Raw genomic sequence first — 26,078 nt, 5'->3', positions numbered from 1 at the left:
CTTCTGCATCGATTGTCCAATTTTCCTCAAACTTTCACTGATGTGTTCTACTAATATTGTTGCATTTTCTCAATCCTTATGTTTATGAAGGTGAACTTGTCCTTTAAATGTTTTACCTGAGAAAAACTCAGGTTAATTTTCAACCAATTTTTTTTTTTCTGTGTTAATTATAGTAAATAGCAGCATCATACTAACCAGAGTTTTTCCTACCAGAGTTTTTCTCAGGTTAAACATTTTATGCAACAGGCCCCAGGTGTTTTGGGCAACTGTTTTGATTTTCTTTAATTTATTCACAAAATGCATAAACTTACATACATACACATGGTTTGTATTTAAGTAATCATTTCCTGTGTTAATAAGTTTATGAGTGGACATCTACAATAGTAGTTGTAAAGTATTAATCTATGTACACAAACATTATACAAAATATTGTCACCATGCCTCGTTACTATGCCTACGTGATTTGTTTGTATGCATAATTGAAGAGTCACTAAACTGTCATAGATAAGCCCTTTAAGTGTGTGTAAAGTTTACTACATTTCACCAAATATCACTTCGTTTTTATTGATAGATATAGGTAATAACTACATGTTAGCAATGAGCATCCAAGTGATTACATTGATTTGATATCTGATTTAGGGTGTTTTATTGCAACTTGACAAGAGAGGTTTTAGTTTAAGTAAATTGTGAGGGTAATTGTAGTAATTAGATGGCTAGCAAGCCTGGTGCAAACAGGATGTTTAGGTACAAATTGTATGCTTACTGTGATGTAAGACTGTCCCCTGTGTGTAATATTTCAAAGAACTTACAAATTCAGAGCAGATCGTTACTGAAAATGGAATCCCATCTGTTGCATTATAACCCTTTTCATTAAGTTAATAATACTTTATAAATGAGTGGGATGCCTGTATACACACTGCTTTAAATGACAGTTAGGAGTACACATATTCAATCACTTATTTTGTGTGCCTGTCACACTGGTATTATGAAAGACATCTCACATTTCAAGTTATGATCAAGACGTGTCTGGGAAAGAAAACTATAAAAGAATGTCAGATGACATGATAATCAATATTGGAATGCTATTCAGTCTATTTTTAGGTCTGTTAGTCCCAGTCAAGAGAACCGACCAATCTCATGTAAACCTCTGATAAGTCAGAGAGCTGAGAGTCTTTAAGCCATGCCTCTGTGATCTGGGCAGGCCGCGCCGTGGAGAGTTAGCTCCCGTTAAGCACACACCCTCCGTCCTGTTACCCCAGCAAGGCCGCGAGGCCATGTGCTGAACTCATTACGATGACGTGGGGTACGGTAAGCAACGCGCTGCCATTTATACCAGGGCTGGTCGAGGGCTTGCATTCCGAGAGGAAAGGGCGTTTCAAGAGACACCGGCCAACCTGAGTATAGATTTACACGTGTATGAATTAATCCTACATTACAGCTTAAAGGACCCTACCTACCTGTAAGAAATATAAGATGTATCTCATTCTACCCTGATTTTAGATTTCATTTCAAAGAGACACTGAATGGGAAATAATGTGTAATGAGACTTTTAATATGTCATAAAGTATTTTCAAAATAGTAATGGCTTTAATATCGATGTTTATTTAAAACGTATGTTGTGCATCTCCAAACTACTAGTAGAAATGAAAATTTACACAAAATATTATCATTAATGGTCTCCCTTTAGATCAGAAAGAATATGTAAAATTTCTTGGCATTACAATGAATATGTCATGGGATCAGCAGTAAAAATGTGTCTTCTTCCATTTGTAAAGGATTTGGAATATTGTATATAGAGCATTCTCTTCTTATGATATACAATGCATTGATTTTTACCATTATATATTGATTATTGCAAGATAATTTGAGGTGTTTGTGGTAAGACCAAACTACATCATATACTTTTTATTACGAAGAAAGCAGTTAGGATTTGCACAAAATCGTCATATCTCTCACACAGTGGTCCTCTATTTAATCATTTGAAAACTCATAGATACAAAATACAAATGCTTCAACAGATAGGTATCTTTATGTTTAGATATCATTATAGAATGCTTCTCTCAGTTTTAAACATTTAAACTTAAAAAATCAAACTTGCATTTCCGGTAGTTAATATCCTGATTCCTTGTAGTAAAAAACATGCGAAATTCATCTTACCAGGCCGAGCATGAAAAATTATTCACACAAAAATATCCACTTTTACAGTATACCACATTCCCTCAAATAGATCAACTTCCTTACTTTCTTTAAAGAAATGTAAAGAAATTCTATTAATTCAATATACAACAATTCAAATTTGAATTAGATCTTTTTATTGTATATTGAGTAATTTAAGTTATATATTCCAGGCCTAAGCCTAATAAAAAGATTTTAAAACACATTTTTAGGGCTAAGCACCCCCCCCCCCCTTGTCCTAGAACCTCACTGGACATACACCTGCACCTCTTGTATTAAAAGAAGATAAATGAAAGAAACATACATTAGAGGAAAGATTTTAGACAATTTTCATGATTTGTCAGCGAGGTACAGTAAACCGTTTAAAGTGAAATGTGAGAATGCAGCAATGAGCAAATTTCCTCATGCAGATTTGGGCAACTTGAAAGCAAAATTATTTCAGTGGGAAAATAATTTTGGGTGAAAATGCGAAGAAGATAAGACAGATTATGAGGTAGTTGTCAAAAATTTAAAAAGTCATCACAAAAACTGCAATATCTACATGGCTGTGATATAATATGTATACTGTGTATATCGTGCCTATATTTTACACATATATTTATGTGTATGTATGTCTGTATGCATAGCCCTATGTGTGAGTGTGTGATATATAACATGAATATATGCATTTGTATACATTTATCACTTTTACAATGGCATCCACTGTCATTTCTACTCATTGATAAAAAATGTAGCTTAAATGTAGCTATTACAAACATCTTGCTATCCGCAGTAGATATGAGATAAGTTCTGATATTTTCTGTCATATTATGTTCATTTTCAGTTATGTTGAAAGCATTCTTTTGATACTATGGTTTATTCTTATAGATTGTCTCTGAATGTGGATTTTAGTTGTATATTTCAAATATATAGCAAATAAAGATTTCTCTATGTATCCCTTTAAAAACTAAACCTCATGTTGTCATGGTGACAAGGTATGTGGCAAACAGCCAGTAGATAGTCTGTAGCACTGGTAATCCTGCATAATATGTAGAGACTAGGTCAGACATAAACCTAGTCTGCATAAACAGATGTTACAGAGATTACCTCTGTACAGAAATAACAAAGGTACAATGTAGTCTTGTGATATGTGATACATAGAGACATATCATGTGTGTCATCTGCAAGAATACCAGTTCTGCTCGAACTTGTGCCAACCAAGATTGCCTGTGACTATGGGGATATTACTAATACTGTAGGTCTCTCTCTCTCTCTCTCTCTCTCTCTCTCTCTCTCTCTCTTTTTCTGATACTTGGATGCCTCAATTTTCTATGATTTACTGACAAAAGGAGGGAAACACTGTCGTGATTATTGTAATATCTGATTATGATTGTCGATTCAATCAACTTTCTGGATCTCCAGATGGCAGCAGTGTGGACGGGTCTTCGTTGCAAACAACATGATTGTCGTTCTCTGTTCCTGAAGAAGAGAACAAGTCATATAGTTGTATAAAGTAATAGACTGCAAAGGCTTCCAAAATGCCACAATATGAATAGCAAGTAAAACTAGGAAAAAGAAAAGGGGACAGGCTTTATGACCAGTAAGCTAGAGAAAAAAAGGAGGAAGATAACTTCTGATATATTTGTCTGCGATACTCCTATATGTGTTTTCAAGTCACAGACATTATAGGACAGCTTGTATAACCTTGGTTAGTTCATATTTTATTCCACATACTAAGAATGTTGCAATAGGATTGGACCAGATCTTATCATGTGATGAAGCGTAGTTTTGCCCATCACATCACCTGAGAAGAAAAGTTTGTTACACTCTATGTTGATAGTCCCTTTTGTTTCGCTGATCTCCACACAGTCCACATAGTCCTAACGCAAGATGAGTACGCGCGAAATAAAAGTGCGTTGCACTGTGGACTATCATGTGACCTAGGTCACTTGATAGTACACAGTGCAACGGACTTTCACTTCGGTGCCACGCGATGCGCGCAGCAACTTCATTGTTTTGTCATCTACGCGCACACGTAGCCTAAGCCCTAAGGATACCTAAAGACAGCTAAAACGGTTTCAGATGTGGACTAAAATGGGAATTTCTAGGACCCTAGATGTGGAATATAAAGCAAATAATCAACTTTTAGTTTCAGGCAATGAGACAAACTATCACTTCCTCAGCGATCTGAACGTGTACGCTATCTTTCCTCAGCTGCGCTTCGGAAAGATAGCTACATCCAGATGGCCTCGGAAGTGATAGTTTGTCCCATCACCTTCACCAACGTTGATTATTTGCTTATCATTGGATCTGGCTTGTTTTTAACATAAACAATATTAGGACTTGGTGCAATCTTTATGATTGTAAATGCACCATGGTTCTCAGTATTAGATATGTTTGGTAGTGTTTGTTTTTAATCAGACAATGTTTATCTGACTTTATAGCTGTCATTCCAAAGTTTATCTTATGTTTGTACGTACCACTGTAAGCTGTGATAATATATTATATAATGATGATAAGCTGATTTCATATTTGTATTCAAATAAGCATCATAAAAGAGCATAAGGAGTTGAATAATGGTAAGGTTTCAGGTCAGCCACTGTTAAACTTTTATTTACTGTAAAAAATAGATATTTTCACGTGCATGAAACTTTTTTACTAATTTCATGAGGAGCCACTGTGCACGAAAGCAAAATGTATGCAAAAGTTTTTGTCTACACAATCCAGTTGAGGTAGTAAAGTCATAATTTTTAGTGGTTGGCAAATTTTCACGAAATCTTCCTGCCATGGAAAAAAACAAATCTGCTCTAATTCACAAAAGTTTCATGCTGCGAATGTTTTTGGTTTTACAGTATTAACCTGCTGAGTAGTCCAATTTTAATTTGCTTTGTTTAGCTCCTCTTTTAGGTCTTTATATTATACAAATGATGCACAGGATAGAGTGCGTTAGTGGAGATGTAGCGTACTCGAGGGTATTTACAATTGTGAAACATGCACGAGGCGAAGCTGAGTGCATGTTGCACTACATTGTAAATACTCGAGAGTGAGCTGCATCTCCACTAACGCCACGAAATAATCCTGTGCATCATTTGTTTTATAAAATGGGTCGAAAACTAACAGCATTTTTCACGTACCTTTGTGGATCAAGATGTCCGAAGATGTTCGTCCCAAACATTTACGCACGTCGCACTCGGAAATCCCGCACATATATAAGTACTGTACGTATGTATAAGAGTATACGTACATGTACGCCACACGTACATGTTATGCACACAAGAAAGGCTGGCCGGCAGGCGCCCGAACTAGAAGTTGTTTACAGGATTGACAGCGCATATAGTAGCGCGCAACGCACTTGTAACAACTGATTGAGTGCGCACTGCTAGTGCAAACATTGTGACGTCGGCCGTGGATGTTAGTGAGAAATTAATACAAGCACACGTGACTCATTTCAGCGCTTCCAATTGGCTACATTCTTGAACCCATTTTATAATACCCTCTCAGACATTTGATCAAATGCAAGGACATATTTAAGAACAATAATCACATCATACTGGTACAGCATGGCTATTGACCCACATTGTTGGAAGGGAGAAGATGAATTCCAATATTTATTTCTTTGCTGTCCATCAAAGGGACTAAGGTAAAAGTGGAAATTTTCGCGGTGTTGAAATTTTCGTGCATTTTGCGCAACCAGAAACTACCGCGAAAATGAAAGCACGCAAATATTTTTGCTAGCCATATGTTCCTGTGCGTCATGTCTTGATTCCGCGGAATTAAAAACACGCGAAACTCTTCTTACCTGGCCAAGCGCGAAAAATTAGTCGCGAGAAAATATCCACTTTTACAGTATGGGATGCAAATGCTTACAGTTAACTTGTATTCTTGTATTGATTTATAATACCCTGATCATCACTTACACAGGTGTATGTTGCCAAAACATATTTACTGAAAAAAAACATAGTTTGGATACATGGTTTACACAGCATGAGGAGTTACAAGCTCACCCTATATCGAATGTGTTGGTCAGCTCACAGGCTTGGCTTCAATAACAAACATGGATGACAAAAAAGACAAGTCCAGGTGATGACAAAAAGATGTGTAATGCTGATAACACTCGTGTTCATCAGCAGTAAGCAAATTAAACCATGCTGCCATAGTCTTGTCTACAGACTGATGGAGGTTTTTTTTTTTTGTTTACCTTCAACTCTTTTTGTGCCAAAGCACTAGCTATAATTTGACAGTTTTTTTTTCTTTAACAGCATTCAGTCAATAACTGCAAATTTAACTTGATTGTAATCCCACTCAGGTGTAGCAATGTGTCTCAGTCCAAAAATAAAGACCATGATGACATAACAGGATTTGTGTAATCTCTATTCATTGGCAATTAACTCTTTACGCACCACATTGTAAACCCCATGTGTGCCACATCATTCTGAGACAGCAATGTAGTCTTGTTCTAGGAAAACATTATGTTTCGTCAAATCTATGTAACTTTCATAGATTTTTGTTACCCAGGACATGTAGAGAAAATGGCAAGTTTTGCTTTAATGTAAATTGTATGACAAAGATAGGATTGTTATTTTTTTTTCAAATGACCAGTAGCTACGTTGTTGTAGAGGCTTGACTTTTGCACCTAACCATCATAAAAACAGTGACAGACACTTGGAATTTACTTGCAGATCCATTAGGAAATACCACATGATAGTCAATCACCACATGCGATGCGAGCTACATGTGACAGGAATGAAATCGTGTGAAATGCTTTCATTGTACTGTGGCATTTGGCAATTTGGGCGGTATTGCGTGTTTGAGCAGAATATTTGAACTTGGCACGCTGTTGACTGAGTCAGGCATGCAAATGTGTCACATAAAGAGTTAATTTTCAGACATAGTGTATATGTCAGTGAATAAAGCGCTCCAGTGAACATGCCAGTTGGTGAACAGTATGGTACAGTAAGGGTTAAAGCCTCCATATTGCAGTAATGATAACAAATATGCTATCCACTGTAAAGTTCTGTGTGACTGGTACTATATTTTCTCTGCAGTTTGGCTTACAGGACCGACCTGCATTCTTTTATATTCTTTGCATTTATGACCTTTCATAATAATCTTTGGCATTTTGTGCACTTGTCCAGCTTTGTTATCCAAGTTTGTTATTAGCTGGTCAAGCCACATCTTGTAATGTTTTGTTGCCATGGATATTACAATATCTGCAGTTATTGACTCTTAAACTGCAGAATGCATCATTTTCTCCATCACACGTATGTACCACAGCTTCACCAGTGATATCAGATTTTCATAAAATGGGTTCAAGAATGTAGCCAATTGGAAGCGCTGAAATGAGTCATGTGTGCGTGCATCAGTTTCTCACTAACATGCACGGCCTGACGTCACAATGTTTACACTAGCAGTGCGCACTCAATCAGTTGTTACAAGTGCGTCGCGCGCTACTATACGCGCTGTCAATCCTGTAAACAACTTCTAGTTCGGGCCGGCTGCCGGCCAGCCTTTCTTGCGCATAACATGTGGCGTACGTACACTCTTATACGTACAGTACTTATATGTGCGGGATTTCCGAGTGCGGCGTGCGTAAATGTTTGGGACGAACATCTTCAGATATCTTGACTTTTTGACTTGAGCGAGTGCTACATGTAGCTGACTGGTATTGACCCACAAAGGTACGTGAAAAATGCTGTTAGTTTTCGACCCATTTTATAAAGCAAATGATGCACAGGATTATTTTGTGGCGTTAGTGGAGATGTAGCGCACTCGAGGGTATTTACAATTGTGAAACATGCACGAGGCGAAGCCGAGTGCATGTTGCACTACATTGTAAATACCCGAGAGTGCACTACATCTCCACTAACGCCACGAAATAATCCTGTGCATCATTTGTATAACAGTTCGTATACATGTGCATGTGAGTATTTCATATTGTTATCAATTACATCACCATTAAAGATTAGGGTAGATATATTTTGCACATCTATTACATAATACCTGTCCTGACAAATAAATAAGTGAATAAGTAATGATGATAATGAAAACTATAATCATAATTATAATCATAGATATGATAACGTAAAGTATGACCAGATAAATAATGACAATCACCTTCATCACCATCATCATAATAATGCTTGAGCAATAGCCCTACTTAGATAAATACAGTCTCCCCCACTTAATCACAAGGGGCTGGGAATAAGTTTTTGTCCCATTCAAGCAAGTACTGTGCACTCCTGTTATAACAAACACGGTTATAATGAAATTCCAGTTACAACGAAGTAAAAGTTTAGACTGAAACATTATCCGCTCTATGTATTTTTATAAATCCATTTGGTTATAAAGAAATTTTTATGTAATGGAAGAAAACTGCCGGTCTCAAGGACTTCGTTAAAACGGGAGTCTACTGTATCTCATTTAACCCATTGAGGACGAGTCCCAAGTATACTTGGGCAAGTGTCTATGGGAAATGCTTGTTGCAGCAAAATCAAACCGTCCTCAACGGGTTAAGCACGTCTCCTTGCTTAGTCACTGCCATCACATGCCACCCTAATGTGTAGTCCCATTAACTACCTCCTATGGCCAATTTGTAAATATTATTGTCTGTACAATCTGCATAATTCATCTTGGACTTTAATAGTAGAAAGTAACTGCTCTGAAAAACAAATGAAATCCCTACAGGTAATTATCATTTCTCTCCATTTAGTAATAATTTCAAATACTTAAAAATGAGGGACAATTGAACTGTTGCCACTGAAAGATGGCCAAAGAATACACGTGATTTTAATTGAGCAAGTGAAAATAACATATAATTTAAAAATTGTATTGCATTTGGTATCTTGGACCTTGAACACTGTTCATGCCAAAGCGGTCCCTGATCATTGGGTGAACACTGTATAAAATGCCTTTTTCAGTACATGGGCTGCAGATTGAATCACATCATTGGACAGATGGCAGTCATATGAGCAGAAAATGATCTGAAAGTCAGCCAAGAATGTGGACAGAATTGAGTGGGTTAATCTAGGACAAGCAGAGAGGTGTACGCAGCCTGGTCGGATGCTTATCAGTAATTGGATTTCAAAGCTCTAATTTGACGCAATGTGAAACGGTGTCAGCCAATGTAGGTTGGATGTAGCTCCAAGCAGTAAATGTGGCTCAGGAATGTGTGTATTGCAAGTGAGGAAATAGTTCATCACTAGCTTTTTAATGACATCACATATAGTCTTGTCTCAATGCTTATTGATATTTTCTTCAGCTGATATGTGGCATAATATGCAAATCTCTACAAAATTTCCATATACCATTATCTTGACCAAACTATGTTGACAGTTATAAAAACAAAAGAAATGAATATCAAAGCCATGGATGGTAATGGGTAGCTTTGCGTGTTCCACATGTCGTAAAGTATGATTGTATTCAAATATTAAGAAAGAAATGCCACTTATCTTTATCAGTTTCTAAAGCTTGACTTTTCATCAGATTTTCTTGCAGTTACTGTATCTGTTGTTATTTTCACGTACAGATATTTTCACGAATGAGGAGGTCACAGACATTTTTGTGAGATGATGTTTTTGCGAATTGACAACGAGGTCTTCATATGTGCACTATTACCTTAGCACGTGGTGACATTTTTGCGTGTTGTTAAATTCATGGTCCAATTGTAATTCGCGAAACTCGTGAAAATTAAACCCTTGCAAAAATAACAGCTTATACAGTATGTCACCAGAATAGTTTTAAAAATGACATTGGCTTTTCTTTGGAAAAAAAAAAGAGGGAATGTATCGTGTTGAGTCTTTAACGCTCCCTAAATTGCATCATGATCAGAATCCAAACATTTTCTGGCAGGTTGCGTGTTTACAAGGCCTGTCTGCGATAGTTATGTGGGATGCAGTGGTACGTGTGTCAATGTGGAGCCATTATAAAACCACTTACATCAGGCTACTTTTGCTATTAGTCACATAAAAGAAGTCATGATGATATATGACACAAACTGATTTCTTCCTTGCTGTCTGTCATGGATGAAGGATTGTGAATTCAGTGACAGTGAAGAATCACTTTAAAGGCTGCCTTCATTGCCTTCTTTTTCAGTGATGAAAATGTAAATATTTGAAGACATCCAGTTTTATAGCAGGAGACAGTGACAATTGTGTACCAAGTCTGCCTTTCAAACTATGAGCTTCACAGAAAAACAGCTATTAATAAACTGAATGAGGTCAGTTTTGCCTATAATTCCCCTTGACATACATACAAACAACCCCAGCTTTATAAATTTGTCTTTCAGCTTTTGATGACGCGGTTATCGTTCTGACCCCCAGTGCTTTTCTTTTCCCGGGAAGGCTTAAGTACATGACAGTTTTTAAAGCCATCAACTCCATCTTGGCAGATCTTCCAGTTGATTGCCAGACCAGTTTTCCACCGGTGATGGAGGGCCCCTCCGCCCATGGGACACTCCAGGCTTGGGAGTACGGTGGTATGCCCTCCGCTATTCCAGGCATTCCTTGCTGACACGACCTGGTCTCAGTGACAGGCGGAACAAGTTCGTATACGGTTCATTGTGTGCACATGGCGGCTAGGTGCTGGTATGGCCAATTAAAACACACACAGCGTTCTTCCCTACTCTGTGCAGCAAACAATATCACCCAAGAGGATTTTACTCATGGAATGTTTCTACATGAAACTTTCATCTCTAAATTTGCTGCAGATTGACTGAAGAAAAGAGTGTAGGCTATATTATATATTTTATTCAAATTTTCTTCTCCCTTGTTATATATTTGTCCACCTTTCATTATCCAAGACTATGGCAGTATCTCCTGGTATGAATCTTGTTTTCTCTTTGCTATTGTTTTATTCTCTTTTATTCTCTTGTCTTGTCCAGTCTCATATTATTCCATTCTATTTCTTGTCTCCCTTCTCCTAGGCCCCTCTTTCATTCTCTCTCTGTGCTTTCCATTCTCTTCCTGTCTTCATCTATCTCTCGATCTCTCTCTCTGTTGTAATCCCCTCTGATACTAATTCTCTGTGTTCCTGAGTGCTGCTCATCTCGAAGACTCAAATTATGTGATTTGACTTGTGGGCAGTGACCTTGTGGATTCACAAGACCGGAGTAGGCGGGGATTGTGAAGGGTGCTCAGAGAGAGGGGTGCTCATTATACCGGTATAAGTCAGGTTAAGCCATTCCATCTGGACTGCTTTTCTCTTGCTGGACATGCTTACATGAGGATGGTGGACAGGTGCTTGGTATTGCTTCTTCGGCCTCCCGTCTAGTAGGATTCAATTTCACCTGCCATCTTTGTGGGATTGTGAGGGGTGCGAGATACTGGGGGTTAATACCGGTGGAGATATTTGAGGAGGAAAGGGAGGATCAGGCACTGGGTTTGATAACACCTGGATTGGATCGTTGGGAGTGAGTGATACCAATGCTAACTCAGCCAGTGCTTGGAGACCTGTGCCAGAGAGTAAGCTATGTTTATTTGATGATGTATTTACATTACCTGCTGAAAGTAGGTCTCTTCTATCAGTATCTATACCTGCATGGTCTGATATACATGTATCAAGTTTGTGTAGCTTCAAAAAGGTTGATTGGCGTGTTAGCAATGCATTTGTGAACATTATGATGCATGTAATATAATCCTTTGTAGACCTTACAGCTGTCTATACAAGTAGCTTGATTCTGTGATTTACTCCTGTAGGCAGTTTGGAGACTATTGCATTAAGTATGTGCTTTGCGAAAACAATTTTTGATTATCAATACTTTTGATTGCTGTTTCTTATTTAGTCTATTCAAGTTTAAATGTTATGTAATGCACCTGCTGAGACTTGTTTTGAAATAACTATGCCAGTTCCTGAGAGATCTAGTATTTGAGCCAAAATAATAAGTTCCGACATTCCAACCACATTATACTGTACATCCCGTACAAATTTTCAAAGCTTGTGATTGTTTAATTGCTGTGGTATTTTGAATTTACCATATTATTTGTACATAAAACATTTATTCTCCATGAGATAGCTTAGAATCATAAAAATGTCAAACATCACAACTGGAAATTCAATATTCTTTGACTCTATTAGGTCTCTGCAGTTATTGGGCACTTTTATGTTATGATTTGCCCCTTTTAAGGACAGGCTATGTGGTTATTCAACTGAAATGTTAAAGTAAGGTTGTTGCCCCAGTTCCAAGATGATATTTTGATAATTATGGTATAGCAATGCGCATAATTCATTCATTTATTTGTTTCCATATCCAAATAATACAAAACAATTGCAATAGAATAATTCATTTGTACAAGAAGGTGACGTGTCATGAAACCCTCATACAAATTCAAACAATAATACAAAATGCCAAATACTGTGCCAAAGGAATTTATTAGCAGTGGATAAAGACTCCATCGTAGTCACCACATAATACAATACAATGCTTTGATTTAATAAGTAAATATGAAAAACACACTGAAGAAGTTGTGTTTTGTAGTTGGATTTTACTATCATCTCTTCCATACCTGTTTGGATGCTGTAGTCTTTGATTATATTTAGTGATGGGAAACAAGATTATTACATGTACATGTAAGTATAACATGTTAATTGGTTGACAAAGACAAAGCATAATAGACACGAAGACACAAGATAGAAATAAGAGGGAAAATATGAACTGTATTCAAAAAAGCAACTTCAAAAAGAAATGATTCTGCTACCACAAGTACTATGACTTTAATGTCAGCAACAGTTTACATCACTGAAAGGTACAACATCCTTAAGATGTGTTCCTAGCTGTTCCATCTTGCACAAATATTTCTGGACATTTCTGGGTTACCTCGTGAAAACTTTGGCTACTAAAATAGTCCCTGCCTGCCTGTGTGTTTAACATACATACTGTGTAGACACACAATCCCGAGGTGGGGCCTATGACAGCCTGGCTGTCAGGGAGGATTGTAGACATAATTGAGCGAGGTAGAACAGGAGTGCCCCACTGTTGTCACTGCTACTTCATATCTTAAAGGTCCTGTTTACGTTTGGGAGGAGTGATTTTAAAAATGTTCAAGATATCACATTTGATTCATATGTGTAGGTCTGTTGTACCACAAAACATCCTACTTTATATATATATATATATTTTTTTTTTTTTTTTTTTTTTTTTTTTTTGCAGTAAAGCTTAAAATATAAGGAGTTATCATTATTTTTTGCAATAAGATGTAACTGTAGATGGTGTAGTCTGGAAACATTTTTTTAAATAACTATCTTGATTAAAAATTTGTACAGTGGTTGTTCTATTCCTAACTCATATTGTAGAACTATTTTAAAGCATAAATGCTGGGTTTTTGTTTCATCTGCAAATGGTCTATGCCTTTAAAGGTAACTGCCAATTTCTGACCATCCATCCGAGTGTAAACACAACATTTCATTTCACCCCCCCCCCCATCTTTGCTTCTTATGTTTAACCTTGTCATCTTACTGGACACATTGGTAGATTGGCTCTTTTTAAGATGGAACAGTTAATCAGGTCTATTTAGCTGATTATTATTATAAACTGGTGAATAATTATAAATTGGATATAAAATGCTTTGCACTTGAATGTATGGCAGTTAGATTATGAAACACCCAGCTGTTCGCTACTAACCTGTTATGTAACTAAGATGCCAAAAGAAGATTTGTGCTTATAAAAAGGAAATAAACATTAGCAACTTACTTTTTTCCAAGATGAAAGGACTGGTATTTTGCTGTTGTGATGTTTTGTTGAATACCTTTTATTGAAAATTTTGTTTTAATAGGGGAAATTTGGGTGGGTCCTTACCCATCTGCCAGATTATCTACGTGAACAAGATGCAAAACTTATTGGTCCCTTTCTAAAAGAATAAGCAATCATTATCTGATGCAATGTAATAACATGATATTCATTCATTTGTTTTTTGCTAGCTTAATACAAAAAATACCTGAAGACTCTAACAGAAATGATAGCATAAGTTTTCATAGCCAATTTTTTTGTTTATCCATTTTTCTGTGTTAAAGCAAATGCAATATCCAGGATGCAAAACAATGCAATACCCTTGAAAGCACGTATGTACACTGTAGTTGCTTTTCTGTAGCAAAGTGATGTCAGTTGCCATGCCAGCTTTATATTTATTTGTTATCCATGGCATAATTGTTGTATGATATTCATCTTGACAGTCTGCTAGCTTGTTATATGGCTGAAAATGAATGTTCATTGTACACTAAATTATGTGTAAATCAGTCATATCTTACACTGTAAGTTTTCAATGCAAGATAGTTCCAAGATTGTGATTTTATTGCATCATCAGAATATATACATGTCTATTATATACTGCTTATCATTAGCAATTCTTTTAAGTGGTAGAAATACACTTACCAAATTATCTTCTGAAGATGTGTGTGCTCTGAGTGTTAATCGGCACAGAAAGGTTTAAATATTGATATTGTATTGATCCAAGAAAAATCAGTGTTGCTTATCAAGCAATATTTCTGCAGTTCTGCTTTATAATATTTTATAAAGTCTATCAATTGTTTGTTTTTCGTAGGAGTGTTAGTGGTGTTTTTTTTTTTCAATCTATTGGACCTTTATTTCTTGTTGTATAGTACTCACTTTTCCTCTCCATACTTTGTCATGACTGGATGTAATTATACAATAGACTACAGAAGCCTTTAATTGTTCTGCCATTGAGTTTTGTAACGAACAAGGTCATTTGTCATAGGGTAAAAACACAGCTCACAGCCAGCCATTAAAATGCCATACAGGGGAGCTAGGGTTCCACTGGATTGGGAAAGGGGAAAGAGTTGAGTGGTATCCTGCAGTAAGAGTTTAGTTTACTACCTAAATGTCAATTGAGAAAATGGAAGACAGTATACAAGCTAACTTCATTAGCACTTCACTCAATTAAATGCTCTTTGGTATTTCAATGGCTTTGATGTCATGCATTAAAGCATCTGTACAGACATAAAGTTGTCAGCTTTTTAGGAATTGCACCAAATACTCAATAATGTTCTCTCCTTGTACCTTGTATTGACTGTACAGTTTTTTTTTTCAGCTCAGTTCAGTTTCATCCATTTATTTGTTTATTTATTGCTAACTTGTAAAATTAGTTTCAGTTCATTCAAGTAAGTCTTTGAATTATTGCATTAACCAAAGATTATGATCAGCCCAGGAATTTGAATATTTCTTGCTTTCAGAAATTTGTAGTCAACTTAGTTTTGCAATAGGTTGCTGTCATCATTCTAGACCTTTCAAATGTTTATCTCCCTGTTCTTTTTTTATAAGGTTATAGTATAAAGAACAAATCCATCTGAATGTCAGCCAATGAGAAAACTCCATTCAGTAGGCACTACACTGTATGTGAAATGCATTGTATGGGGCTACATAGGCTTTAGATGAAGCCTGGGCTTGTAGTGACGCAAAGGGGCAGTTCGCTGGGGTCAAATATGGCATTGGAACAGCTTATCTCAAGATGATTCCTGTATCTCCTCCCATTCATCATCATCTTGAGTTTGAGGTGTCAGAAATTAGCCCAGGGACTTCACAGCTATACTCTTTATAGATCACAAGGATTACAGCCTTATGTCTTCTTTAGATGTGAACCTGTCATGAGAAATGTGAAGGATTTTTTTTTTCAACCTAGTCTCAATCAATCAGCCCTCTGTATCTAAGTGCTCAGAGAGATATGACTTGGAATGTTTACAAACAAAGACTGAAATGGAGGTCTAGTTTTGCTGAAGTAAGTTCTTTTTTTTTTGGGGGGGGGGTCAGGCTCGGAAATATGAACAGTTTATTGCATGTCACATGAATTGTAAAATTATGAGGTGTGAAAGATACCCATGCATCATTGTCATCATTGATGCATCCAGTTGTGGAGGAATTTTGCCGCAAAACTTATCATCTGCCAATCATTAAATTGGCAACGCTAAGATCCACTTCATATTTCACATTGGAAAATGATTACATAGAACTGATTAAATTCATTATATGTGCACTTAATCAGAAATCAATTAACAAAACTTTGCCAATTTCAATATGAAGCAGGAAGTTTAGTCTTCTGGAATTTGTTGCCAACTTAAGATTCAGTTATACCTCAAGTAATTGTGAGATTTTTGAAAATTCTGCAGGGGAAACAAATGATTATATGGAAGTAATTAAGGACTCCAGTGAGAGAAAAAAATCTAATTTACCTTCAAAACATTGACACTGAACAGGAAAGAATTATGCTAAATTATGGCACTAAACCACAAAAAGTACGCTTTCAGGGTTTAAATGAGTTCAAATGGAAAAACAATGCATTATTACTCTCAAGTGAAAGTTTGTTGGGCAACAGCAATTTTTTTTTTTTTTTTGCGGTCATGAGCAATACTGCTATCACACAAGACATAGGCAGTCTATGATCAACATGTGTACTTTATGTATATTTTTTCCACTAATAAATTATATCATTTCTGGTCTGTTTCCTTCTGTTTGCATTTGTTATATAATTCTATGAAAATGCATGCCATTCTGTTCTTGTGGTTTTCTTCCAGTGGAGATATTGTGATCGTGAAGTTGTATCCGCTTTTGGAGTTTATTGCCTTAAGAATAGTTTGTTTGAAAAACTTATGAGATACAACTTGTAAATGTTTTAGTGAAAATCTGTTTGCATCGTATATGCAAAATTAGGTATTCCAAATATGCAACAATACTTTAGTTATAACTATTAATAGTATCTTTTTATGTCTTGTTTTCTTTCTTTAAGCACCAAAGCAAGCAATAAGTCCTCCGGTCCTGCCAAGACAACAGAACGGCACAAGATTCGCCATGGCGACAGTGGAGTCTACTCCATGGAGATGGATGATGATACATCAGTAGGAGACGAGAAACAGAAAGATAACAAGATGAAAGGTATCAACCATTGGAGTCTTCTCTTGCTCTCTGAAGGGATGGTATAGTTTTTGGTTAAGATGGGGTTTTAGATTTCCAACTTTTTGTGGGGTAATGGGAAACCTCTTATAAGATATAAAAGAGCACACAATTCTAAGAGGAATTCCAATTTTATTTGATGAAAATTGGTTATGAAATGGCTGAGACATCCAGAAACAAAGAAGTCTGAATTAAAGTCAGGACCCACCTTTTATCGGGACTATTTTGTTTTACTTTCTTTTTTTGATATCTCAGCCATTTCAAAACCAATTTTCATCAAATAAACTTTGAATTCCTCTTAGGTTTGCTCTGTCATATTTCATAAGTGGTTTCTAATCATCTCACAAAATTTAAATCTGAATCCTATCTCAACCAAAACTACACTATCCCTTTAAGGCTGTATATAATTTGTCAATCATTAATGCAAACACAGAGAAAGGAAGCCATTTTCCATACAAAATTGTTAAGTAATTTTAGATTCCTGTTGGGCACAAGGCAGAATAGCTTTATTTTAAAGAGAATCTTAATGTAGTTGACAAACAAATGTATAATGGGACCCTTGGTATGCTGAAGAAGTTGATATATGGGTAGGCAGTAAACCATTTAAAGGTTGTTTGTTTTTTTTTCTTCTCTTCATTTTTTTGAGGGGGTCTGGCTTTGGTCATGTAATTCCTGGATTGTTTTTTACTATTTGCAGTTAGAGAACAGACCCTTTTTTTGTAAATTTTCCTTTGATGGTGTTTTTGGAATATTGCACAACAAACTATCATAGAGGAGACATAGGCCAGGAGACTACCATACGTCTCAAAAACAGTGGGACAAATTGAGATTTATAACTTTGACAAACATAAACACAAGTAAAAAATAATAATAACCCTTGGTTTAAGAAAGTACACTGACCTTGGTTGAATTCATTTTCTTAACATACAATAAGATATGAGCTGATTTTCATATCTACACAAGTGCAATATGTCACATTAGAGGAGAAAGTAAAGTCATAACTTCAAAGAAAACCTAGATGGATGGGAGAGCTTTAGCTATGGTCCTGTCAATACATCTGAGATGGAATGCTGGAGGGTATTGTTCCTGTAGATTTGGCAATGCAAGAAATGAAGAAATCAATTTGTACCATGACCTGTATCTGAGAGTAGGCAGCATGTCCCATCAGCCACCATAGAGGGCACACTGTTGTTTTGGGGTTTGGAATGCAGTCACTGTGCACTGTCCTGCAGTGATGGTACCAGCTGGATATAAGACACACCCAAATAAAAACAGAGCAAGCCAGCAGCGTTTCTTTGCTTATCTTCACCAACTGCAGAGAATATTAATCTCCTGTGCTCAGTGTTTTCTCTTTTGCCATCTTGGTAGGTAGGGCACATTAGAAAATTTAAGAGTCCAACAAGGTTAGTTTGTTAGGGGGTATGTAATGTATTGCATATGGAAGCAAATGAAAAAGAAAGATAGACATGACTTTTCTAATGTATTTGCTGTCTGTGTCCACAATAGTAAACATTGAATTATAAGTCATGAATTATATTGATGATAACAAACACTGCAGAGTATAATAAGTCAACCTAACAAGACATTTTGTCCAAATCAGCAAAATTGCAGGCACTTACATGTAAGCAGGTTAAGTTTAAGTGTATTTATTTTATAGATTGACAAAATGTTTGCTTAAGGGAGCATCAATCTGAGAATGTAGGATACTGTAAATAAACCTTTGCTGAAGGCTTCTGGGTAAATTGTTTGTGAGGTTCCTGCCCTTGTGCTGTGCATGTAATATGGTCTATATAAATACTGGTCATTGATTGGTCATAGTGCAGTGCAGTCAGGTGACTAACGGATTGAAATTATTATATTGCAAACAGTGATGTAATATAATTCCAATATTTGACCGCCTGCCAATCCGACAAGAATGAAAGGATGTGTGTTTATGTTGACCATAAAATATAGCAAATATTGCCCTGTGTATCCGTGTAATATAACTCTTGACAGTTCCTTGAGGGTTATATTTTCCCCTGAAGACACTATTTTCCCTCGGTGTTACGCTGTCCAGGAACAGATATTCTTTTGGGGAAAATATAACTCCTACAAGGATGTCAAGTTTCATTTCAAAACTGCTAAATGGTCAATATTTTTAATGTTTTATATTCTTGCGTTTTTGTGCATGAAATAGAGAGGAAGTCAACCAAGGAGCTCTCCCAGACGCCTGCCTCGTTTCTCTCTCAGATCAGAGATGTCATGATCAAGGAGGGAAACGAGGTTCGCTTCATGTGTCACATCTCTGGTGACCCCAAGCCACAGGTCAGTCAACTTTCCTTGCCGCCTTCCTAGTTTTGCATCACATCAGGATAGAATGCATATTGTCTTTTTATGCAAAAGGGATGGAACAGGCAATCTAATTGTGACTGATAGAAGTTTTTTACTTAGTACGAAGCACACAATTTCTTTGTTAAAAGTAAGTGTTGTTTTTTAGCAAAGCATTTTAACATCATATTAGCAAATTTATACAATATTCAATGCGTATCTATTAAGCATGTGTTTGTTACTTGTTTTCATAAAGAAATCAAGCGCCAGTGTGTTGTACTGCCCTCTTACAGGCAGTGTTTGAGAAGAATGTTATATTGTTGCTGTACAACCTTCGCCCTTTTTCCGGGCGGCAGTTTGTGTTGCGTGAACATAATAAAGATTGCTTAAACCGTAACTATTGTAACTAGTTGTCCATCTCCGAACAATGTTCATTTAATGGCGAAGGGTAACTCGAGGCAATCCAGATGTAGATGACTGTTTTATAATGGCATATCTAGATGTTACAAATGTAGTAGTGAGTGTTTAATCTAATGTTTGCCACACGTAATCATAGTGTCATGATATTTAGAAAAGGGCACCCTTAGGCATTTCAGGACCGGGGGTGGGGTTAAGCTTCAACTTACAGTGCACACATGCAGAATGCAGAATGTAAATTGGTGCACAGCTTTGCCCTCGCTTCCTTCCCATCTTCCCTTGGGCATACTTTCTGTCTTTCTCCGTCCCAGATGTTCTGATCAGTTGACATATATTTAGATCTCCCTGACTCTCCTCTGTTGACCTTCTATCTTCTATCACCTCAATCTGGGCCAGGAGGAGCTAAATTTGCATTCCTTGAGGTGACTCAGAGTACTGATATACCAACACTGGCTTGGATCACAATAAACACAAACCTATAACTCATTGGGTAATAGAAAACACATCCAAGAAGATAATGTTGGCCTGGTCATAAAAAACTTTTCCAAACTAGTGCAGATAATTTAGTTAGGGACTACTCACCCAGTGATAAGAAAAGATATGCCTATTTGGTAAGAATGCTTTTAAGGTTTTTGAGATAATGTTAGGAACCAACTCTTTTCATAATATAATAGTATGTTATCTAGTCTTGTTCAAGTCTTTTTGGACAGTACTGACACACACATTTCCATCTCAAACAGCAGAAACATCTAGTTTTGAGAGATGATGATTTACTCTTCACCCAGTAATTTACATCAGTCATACTGATCGTCATAGATTTTCTAGTGGCATGTTGGGATGTTTAAAAATTCATTGAAATAAGATGTTACATGTATATGAAGAATTCATCACTGCACAACTCATAGTTACATAAACAAATTGTGTATTACTTTGTGACACATTGGAACAATGAGACATTTGAATGGAGCTGATTTCTTTTCTCTTTCTCTTAACCCATTGAGGACGAATCCCGAGTATACTCAGGCAAGTGTCTATGGGAAATGTGTGTTGTAGCAAAATCAGCCCATCCTCAACGGGTTAATGCTTCGGTGTGGGAAGAGGCTGCAATTATTTTTCACTTTCGCTAATTGTCTTGGCTGAGAATTTTCTCAGCACTTACAGTGACTGATGGGAATGGTAATGCATCACTTTTTGCCAAAGTGGAAGAGATATAATTGTGCATTGTGAAGATGCAGTTTCATATCACTAGCAATCTGCAGAATATGAACTATTTGGAAATTAGAGGAGTATCTCTCAAAAAAGCCCTGAGTTGATAATCTTGTATCACATTCTAAATGCAGTTCAGTCCATGCTGTGATACACTTGTCATATTCCACCATCTGCCTCTTTAAAGGGTGTGTACAGTTCTGGTTGAGGTGAGAATTTAGCTTTTAAAGGACAAGTTCACCTTCATAAACATAAGGATTGAGAGAATGCAACAATATTAGTAGAACACATCAGTGAAAATTTGAGGAAAATTGGACAATCGATGCAAAAGTTATGAACTTTGAAAATTTTTGTGTTGGAACCGCTGGATGAGGAGACTACTACAGCTTGTGAGTCATATGCGTACAACAGTATAAAGAAAATGTAAAGAAAATTCAACATATTTTCACTTTTTTTGCATAATAAAAGAGCACTTGACTTGCCTCTTTCTAAAGGCAGGGGGAATAATATTACCCATAACATTTGTTGGTAACGAGTCGGGGGAATGTGTACTTTTTTCAAAAGATGAAATTTTGTGAAATTCTCTCTATATTTTCCTTATATTGTTGTACGCATGTGACATCTAAGTTATTCACACACTGCAGTAGTCTTCTCATCCAGCTGTTACTGCACAAAAACTTCAAAAATTCATAACTTTTGAACGGATTGTCCGATTTTCCTCAAACTTTCAATGATGTGTTCTACTAATATTGCTACATTCTCTCAATCCTTATGTTTATGAAGGTGAACTTGTCCTTTAACGTTTTGCGAGATATTCAGAAACCACAGAGCATGCAATTCTAAGGGGTATCAAAAGTTTATTTGATGAAAAACGGTTTTGAAATGGCTGAGATATCCAAAAACAAGGTGAAACAAAGAGATCCTAATGAAAAGCGTGGCCTGTCGCCTTTTATTATTATCACGTTTTTTTATATCTCAGCCATTTGAAAACCAATTTTCATCAAATAAACGTTGAATCCTTCTTAAAATTACATGCTCTTTCATATTTCATAAGAGGTTTCTCATTATCTCACTTAGGAATGTTCAAAACATGAATCCTCACCTCAACCAGTACTGTACAGTCCCTTAAATCATAGTTGTTTGCCATGCTGACCTACTCCTTCAACCCCATCTGGCCATCAGGAGCTGCCTGTTTTTGAAAATCACATTTCTGATGACCTCATCTTCATGACAGATAGGTCGATCCACCAACCTCACCCTCTTCCAGCCCTGCCTTTATTGCTAATTCCACTTTTACTCTTTTCCATATTTGGTTATTCGTCTGTCATAATGAGGATGAAATTGAGCTTTCAGACGGGAGGAATCTAGCAGTTGCTACTATACCATGTATCAAATTTGGGATAAAACTATCTTTATGTGTGAAAATATGGGACATCAATTGGATTAATTAGATGTCATATTTTTGTTTCACTGGATATGATATTTCCACTTTTCTTCAAATACTTTCAATTGGCCTATCATATGATAGAAGTGTGATGGCACTGTAACAAGTGTTTAGATATTTTATTTACTGAGTGCACATTCATACTGGAATGAATTGATTACCAGTCAACAGAGTTTAGTGCTAATCAACCCATTGTGGACGAGCTGATTTTACTATAACATTCATTTCCCATAGACACCTGCCCAAATGTACTCGGGACTAGTCTTCAACAGGTTAAGCTGCACAGATGAGTGCTGCCAGCCTTAAATTCATCCTTCCTACAATATTTGCTCCTTTAATGCATCATTTATCAAGAATCCAGTCCAGTTGACCTTAAAATTCTTTAGTGAATATGTTGTTGTTGTTGATGTTTATCTCTTCATGATATATTAATTTCAATATTGAACAACAATACACAATGTTCACTCAATAAAAAATGCATTGCAAAACCTAGAAAGGAATTGTTATTTTTTGCATAATTGCTGCTCATTTGGGGGCATGTATTTTCATCTTTAACAATATTTCTAGACAGAACTAAAGCATCGAGTCCTTTGGGAATTTTGCTGCAGAAATCGTTATCTTGTCATCATTTGATTGGCAACCCTGCCATTCCCCACATATTCTTACATGAGAGAATGACTAAAAGGAAATGGTTAAATTCAGATATGGTGTTGGTGATGTGTATAGTTATACCCCCACCCACACATAGTGTGTATGGGGGTATATAGGAATCATTTTGCCAGGCATGTCCCAAATACAAGTTACACTAAAATTTGTAGTTGGATCAATCAAACTCATGCAAAAGATTGTTGACATCTTTCATCTTCCAATGACAGGTGAAATGGCTGCATAACAACAAGGTGCTGCTCTCCACCCATGACCCCAGAATTCAGGAAGATGGCTATACCACCACCCTCACCATCTACTCTGCCCTCCTCACTGACATGGGAGAATACTCCTGTGAAATCTACAATGGTGTCGGTGAGAAGAAGACCAGCAGTGCCAAGCTGACCGTACAACCAGACAAGAACAAGAAGGCGACGGGACGTCCCCCTGAGTTTGTGGAGTTCTTCAAGGATCAGATGGTCTGTGAGGGGCAAGAGGTTAGCTTTGTGTGCAAGGTGCGCGGCAATCCTCTTCCAAAGGTGATGTGGTTTTACAACCAGCGACCCATTCACGAGAGCGGGGATTTTAAGTTCCACCATGAGAACTTCACCCACAGGTTGCAAATCGTGGAGGTGTTTCCTGAAGATGAAGGTGAATACACCTGCAAGGCTGTCAACTCACTTGGAGAGAAACAGGTCAGTGCTGAACTGTTTGTTGAAGAACAGACCACAACCACCATCAACAAAGGACCGCAGTCCTTCGCCAAACCATCCTTCCTCATCCATGTTGAGGATGCAAAGTGCTGGGAGGGGAACGGGGCAACCTTTGACTGTAAGGTCACGGGTCTTCCGGAGCCTGAGGTCCAGTGGTACCACGATGGCAAGGAGATTGAAGATACCAACCAGGGTCACTACATCATTGACAGGAGCAATGCAGGCAACTGCATGCTGGTTATCCCCCATGCGACAGTAGCGGATGCTGGAGAGTACGCCTGCATAGCAAAAAGCAACCTGGGTACAGCACACAGCCTTGCTGAGCTTGTGGTCCTTGAAGGTAAGTGACACCAGAGGTTCATGTGAAGTACCCCAGCAGTTCAGTCTTGATTTTAATCAACATATCAATCAACATTGTTTGTTGCCATTCTTATCTTATGAAAGTAATTCTTGTATGAAAATTTGAGGCTTGAAAGCATAAAATGGACAAGACTAGTGTTTCTTTTTTTTTAGCCACATTTGTGTGGTGCAACACGTTTTGCTCACTATGCCAAAGCCGTTGAGGACGAGTCCCGAGTATACTTGTGCAAACGTCTATGGGAAATGCGCATTGTAGTAAAATCAAACCATCCTCAACGGGTTAAGGGAGTATACATAGAGAGCTTACAAAGTTTTGAAAATAGTCAGCAGATACTCTGATACTTATTTACTTATCTAATAACAAAGTGTGTTATCAGAGTGTGTTTGATAAGTATCAAAGAGCATTTGTGACCCGCTACAACAAAAAGGTCCTAAAGTCACGCACGGTCGAAGCTGTAAAAATCGAGTTTAAAGTCAGAGCATTGAAATTGGTCAAAACTTACGATTTTTTGATTTTGACATATTATTGGAGTCTAACATATATTCTATCATCTGTCAAAATTTTGAAGCAAAATGATCAAAGGAAAGACCAAAAAATAGTGTTTTTCTGAGCCATGTTTTTTTGGCGTTCCAATGAAGCAGAAACTGGTTTGAAAATTTGGATTGAGCGCCACCGATAGGTTCCGCCCCTAACAATGACCAGAGTGATCTCATTGGTCAGTTTGCTTCTTGCTGTTAACCGAAGCGTGAAGCTCGCACACTGCCCAGTCGACTGGTGCGTTCGGGCGGGGTGCGCTATGCTAAGCCGCTTCTCACATCCTGGTCACTGATTGGTTGGTGAGGAGACCGCCGACGCTGGTGCTTGAATGAACTCTTCAGGGGTTGCTAGGGCTTACCTTCTATTGTCCAGAGGTGAAAACTAACTTGCGTGTCCCTTGATCGCGATTGCGTCGAAAGGAAGACTTTTAGGGCGCTTTTCTCGAAACAGTGATTTCCAGACGTCTAGACATGCTCTCTTTTAAACATTGATATCTCCGCAGCCAATTATTTTTATAAAATGTGTTATATATCAATTTAAAGCAGAAAGACTAGGGGATTATATCATGCAATTTTCAAATAATCGACCTCGCCCGACTTTAGGATCATTTTGTTGTAGCGGGTCACATTTTCAAGTCTATCTCTATTTCTTTGCCTACGTGAGTGGTGTTGTGCTATTCAATCTTCCCTGCCTAATATGTTTGCTGCCCTCTATGGTGAAATTACTGAACATGACACACCTAGGATCATTGAGTATACTGTAGTGTACAGGTACTCAGCCATTTATTTGCCGAGCTGTTTTCATTGGCATTTACTCATGAATTTTAATTTTACTAACATTTTGCCAGACTTTGTGGAAATGCTCCCTCAGGTGAATTAAAGGTAGAACTAGTAGAGATTAGAGGGATTATAGTCTGTCCTTTCTAATGATAGATAAGCTGTATTTTGAGAGTATTTATGCCAATTGAAATTGGCAAAGAGAGAATACATGTGAATGTGCCTTTTAATGCATGATATGCAGCATAAATTACATTTAAATGCAAAGTTTGTTGGGTGCTTAGAGCTGGTTTAGTTGTTTGTGCACATTAGTTTGATTTGTGGTAATTACACTTAGTAGATGTTCTTACAGATACTGTATACACCATATATTTAGCGAGTCTAAATTTTCGCGAATTGGGACTTCCCGATGATTTCATGAGTGGTTAAATTTGCGATCGTGAAATGCAGCATTGAATGGAGAACTGTATGCATGCATGTCACATTCATGTCAGGATCAGAATCAATATTTTTGCATGTCTTTAAATTCGTGAATAGCACCTGACTTTTTCGTGAAAATAAAAACCTTGCAAAATATTTGGTGTATACAGTAATTAGCAGATGGTGTAGGTGTGTTACTGTACATACA

General features: G+C 37.1%; 1 protein-coding gene across 1 annotated transcript in view; it reads left to right on the top strand.

The window, feature by feature from the left end:
* LOC139721560 (protein Obscurin-like) overlaps nucleotides 1-26,078 on the top strand; it is a 164,539-nt gene that overhangs the window by 57,194 nt on the left and 81,267 nt on the right. Inside the window, exons 5-7 of the mRNA XM_071632880.1 lie at nucleotides 16,881-17,026; nucleotides 19,221-19,348; nucleotides 23,294-24,116. Of these exons, the coding sequence (XP_071488981.1) occupies nucleotides 16,881-17,026; nucleotides 19,221-19,348; nucleotides 23,294-24,116 (1,097 nt within the window). The remainder of the gene's footprint in view (nucleotides 1-16,880; nucleotides 17,027-19,220; nucleotides 19,349-23,293; nucleotides 24,117-26,078) is intronic.

This window comes from Diadema antillarum, unplaced genomic scaffold (genome assembly GCF_040938485.1).
Source record: "Diadema antillarum isolate AM-2024a unplaced genomic scaffold, OU_Dant_1.0 scf00000013, whole genome shotgun sequence".
NCBI lineage: Eukaryota > Metazoa > Echinodermata > Echinoidea > Diadematoida > Diadematidae > Diadema > Diadema antillarum.
The sequence above is the reverse complement of the archived record's forward strand: the minus strand, read 5'-3'. Positions and strand labels throughout refer to the sequence as shown.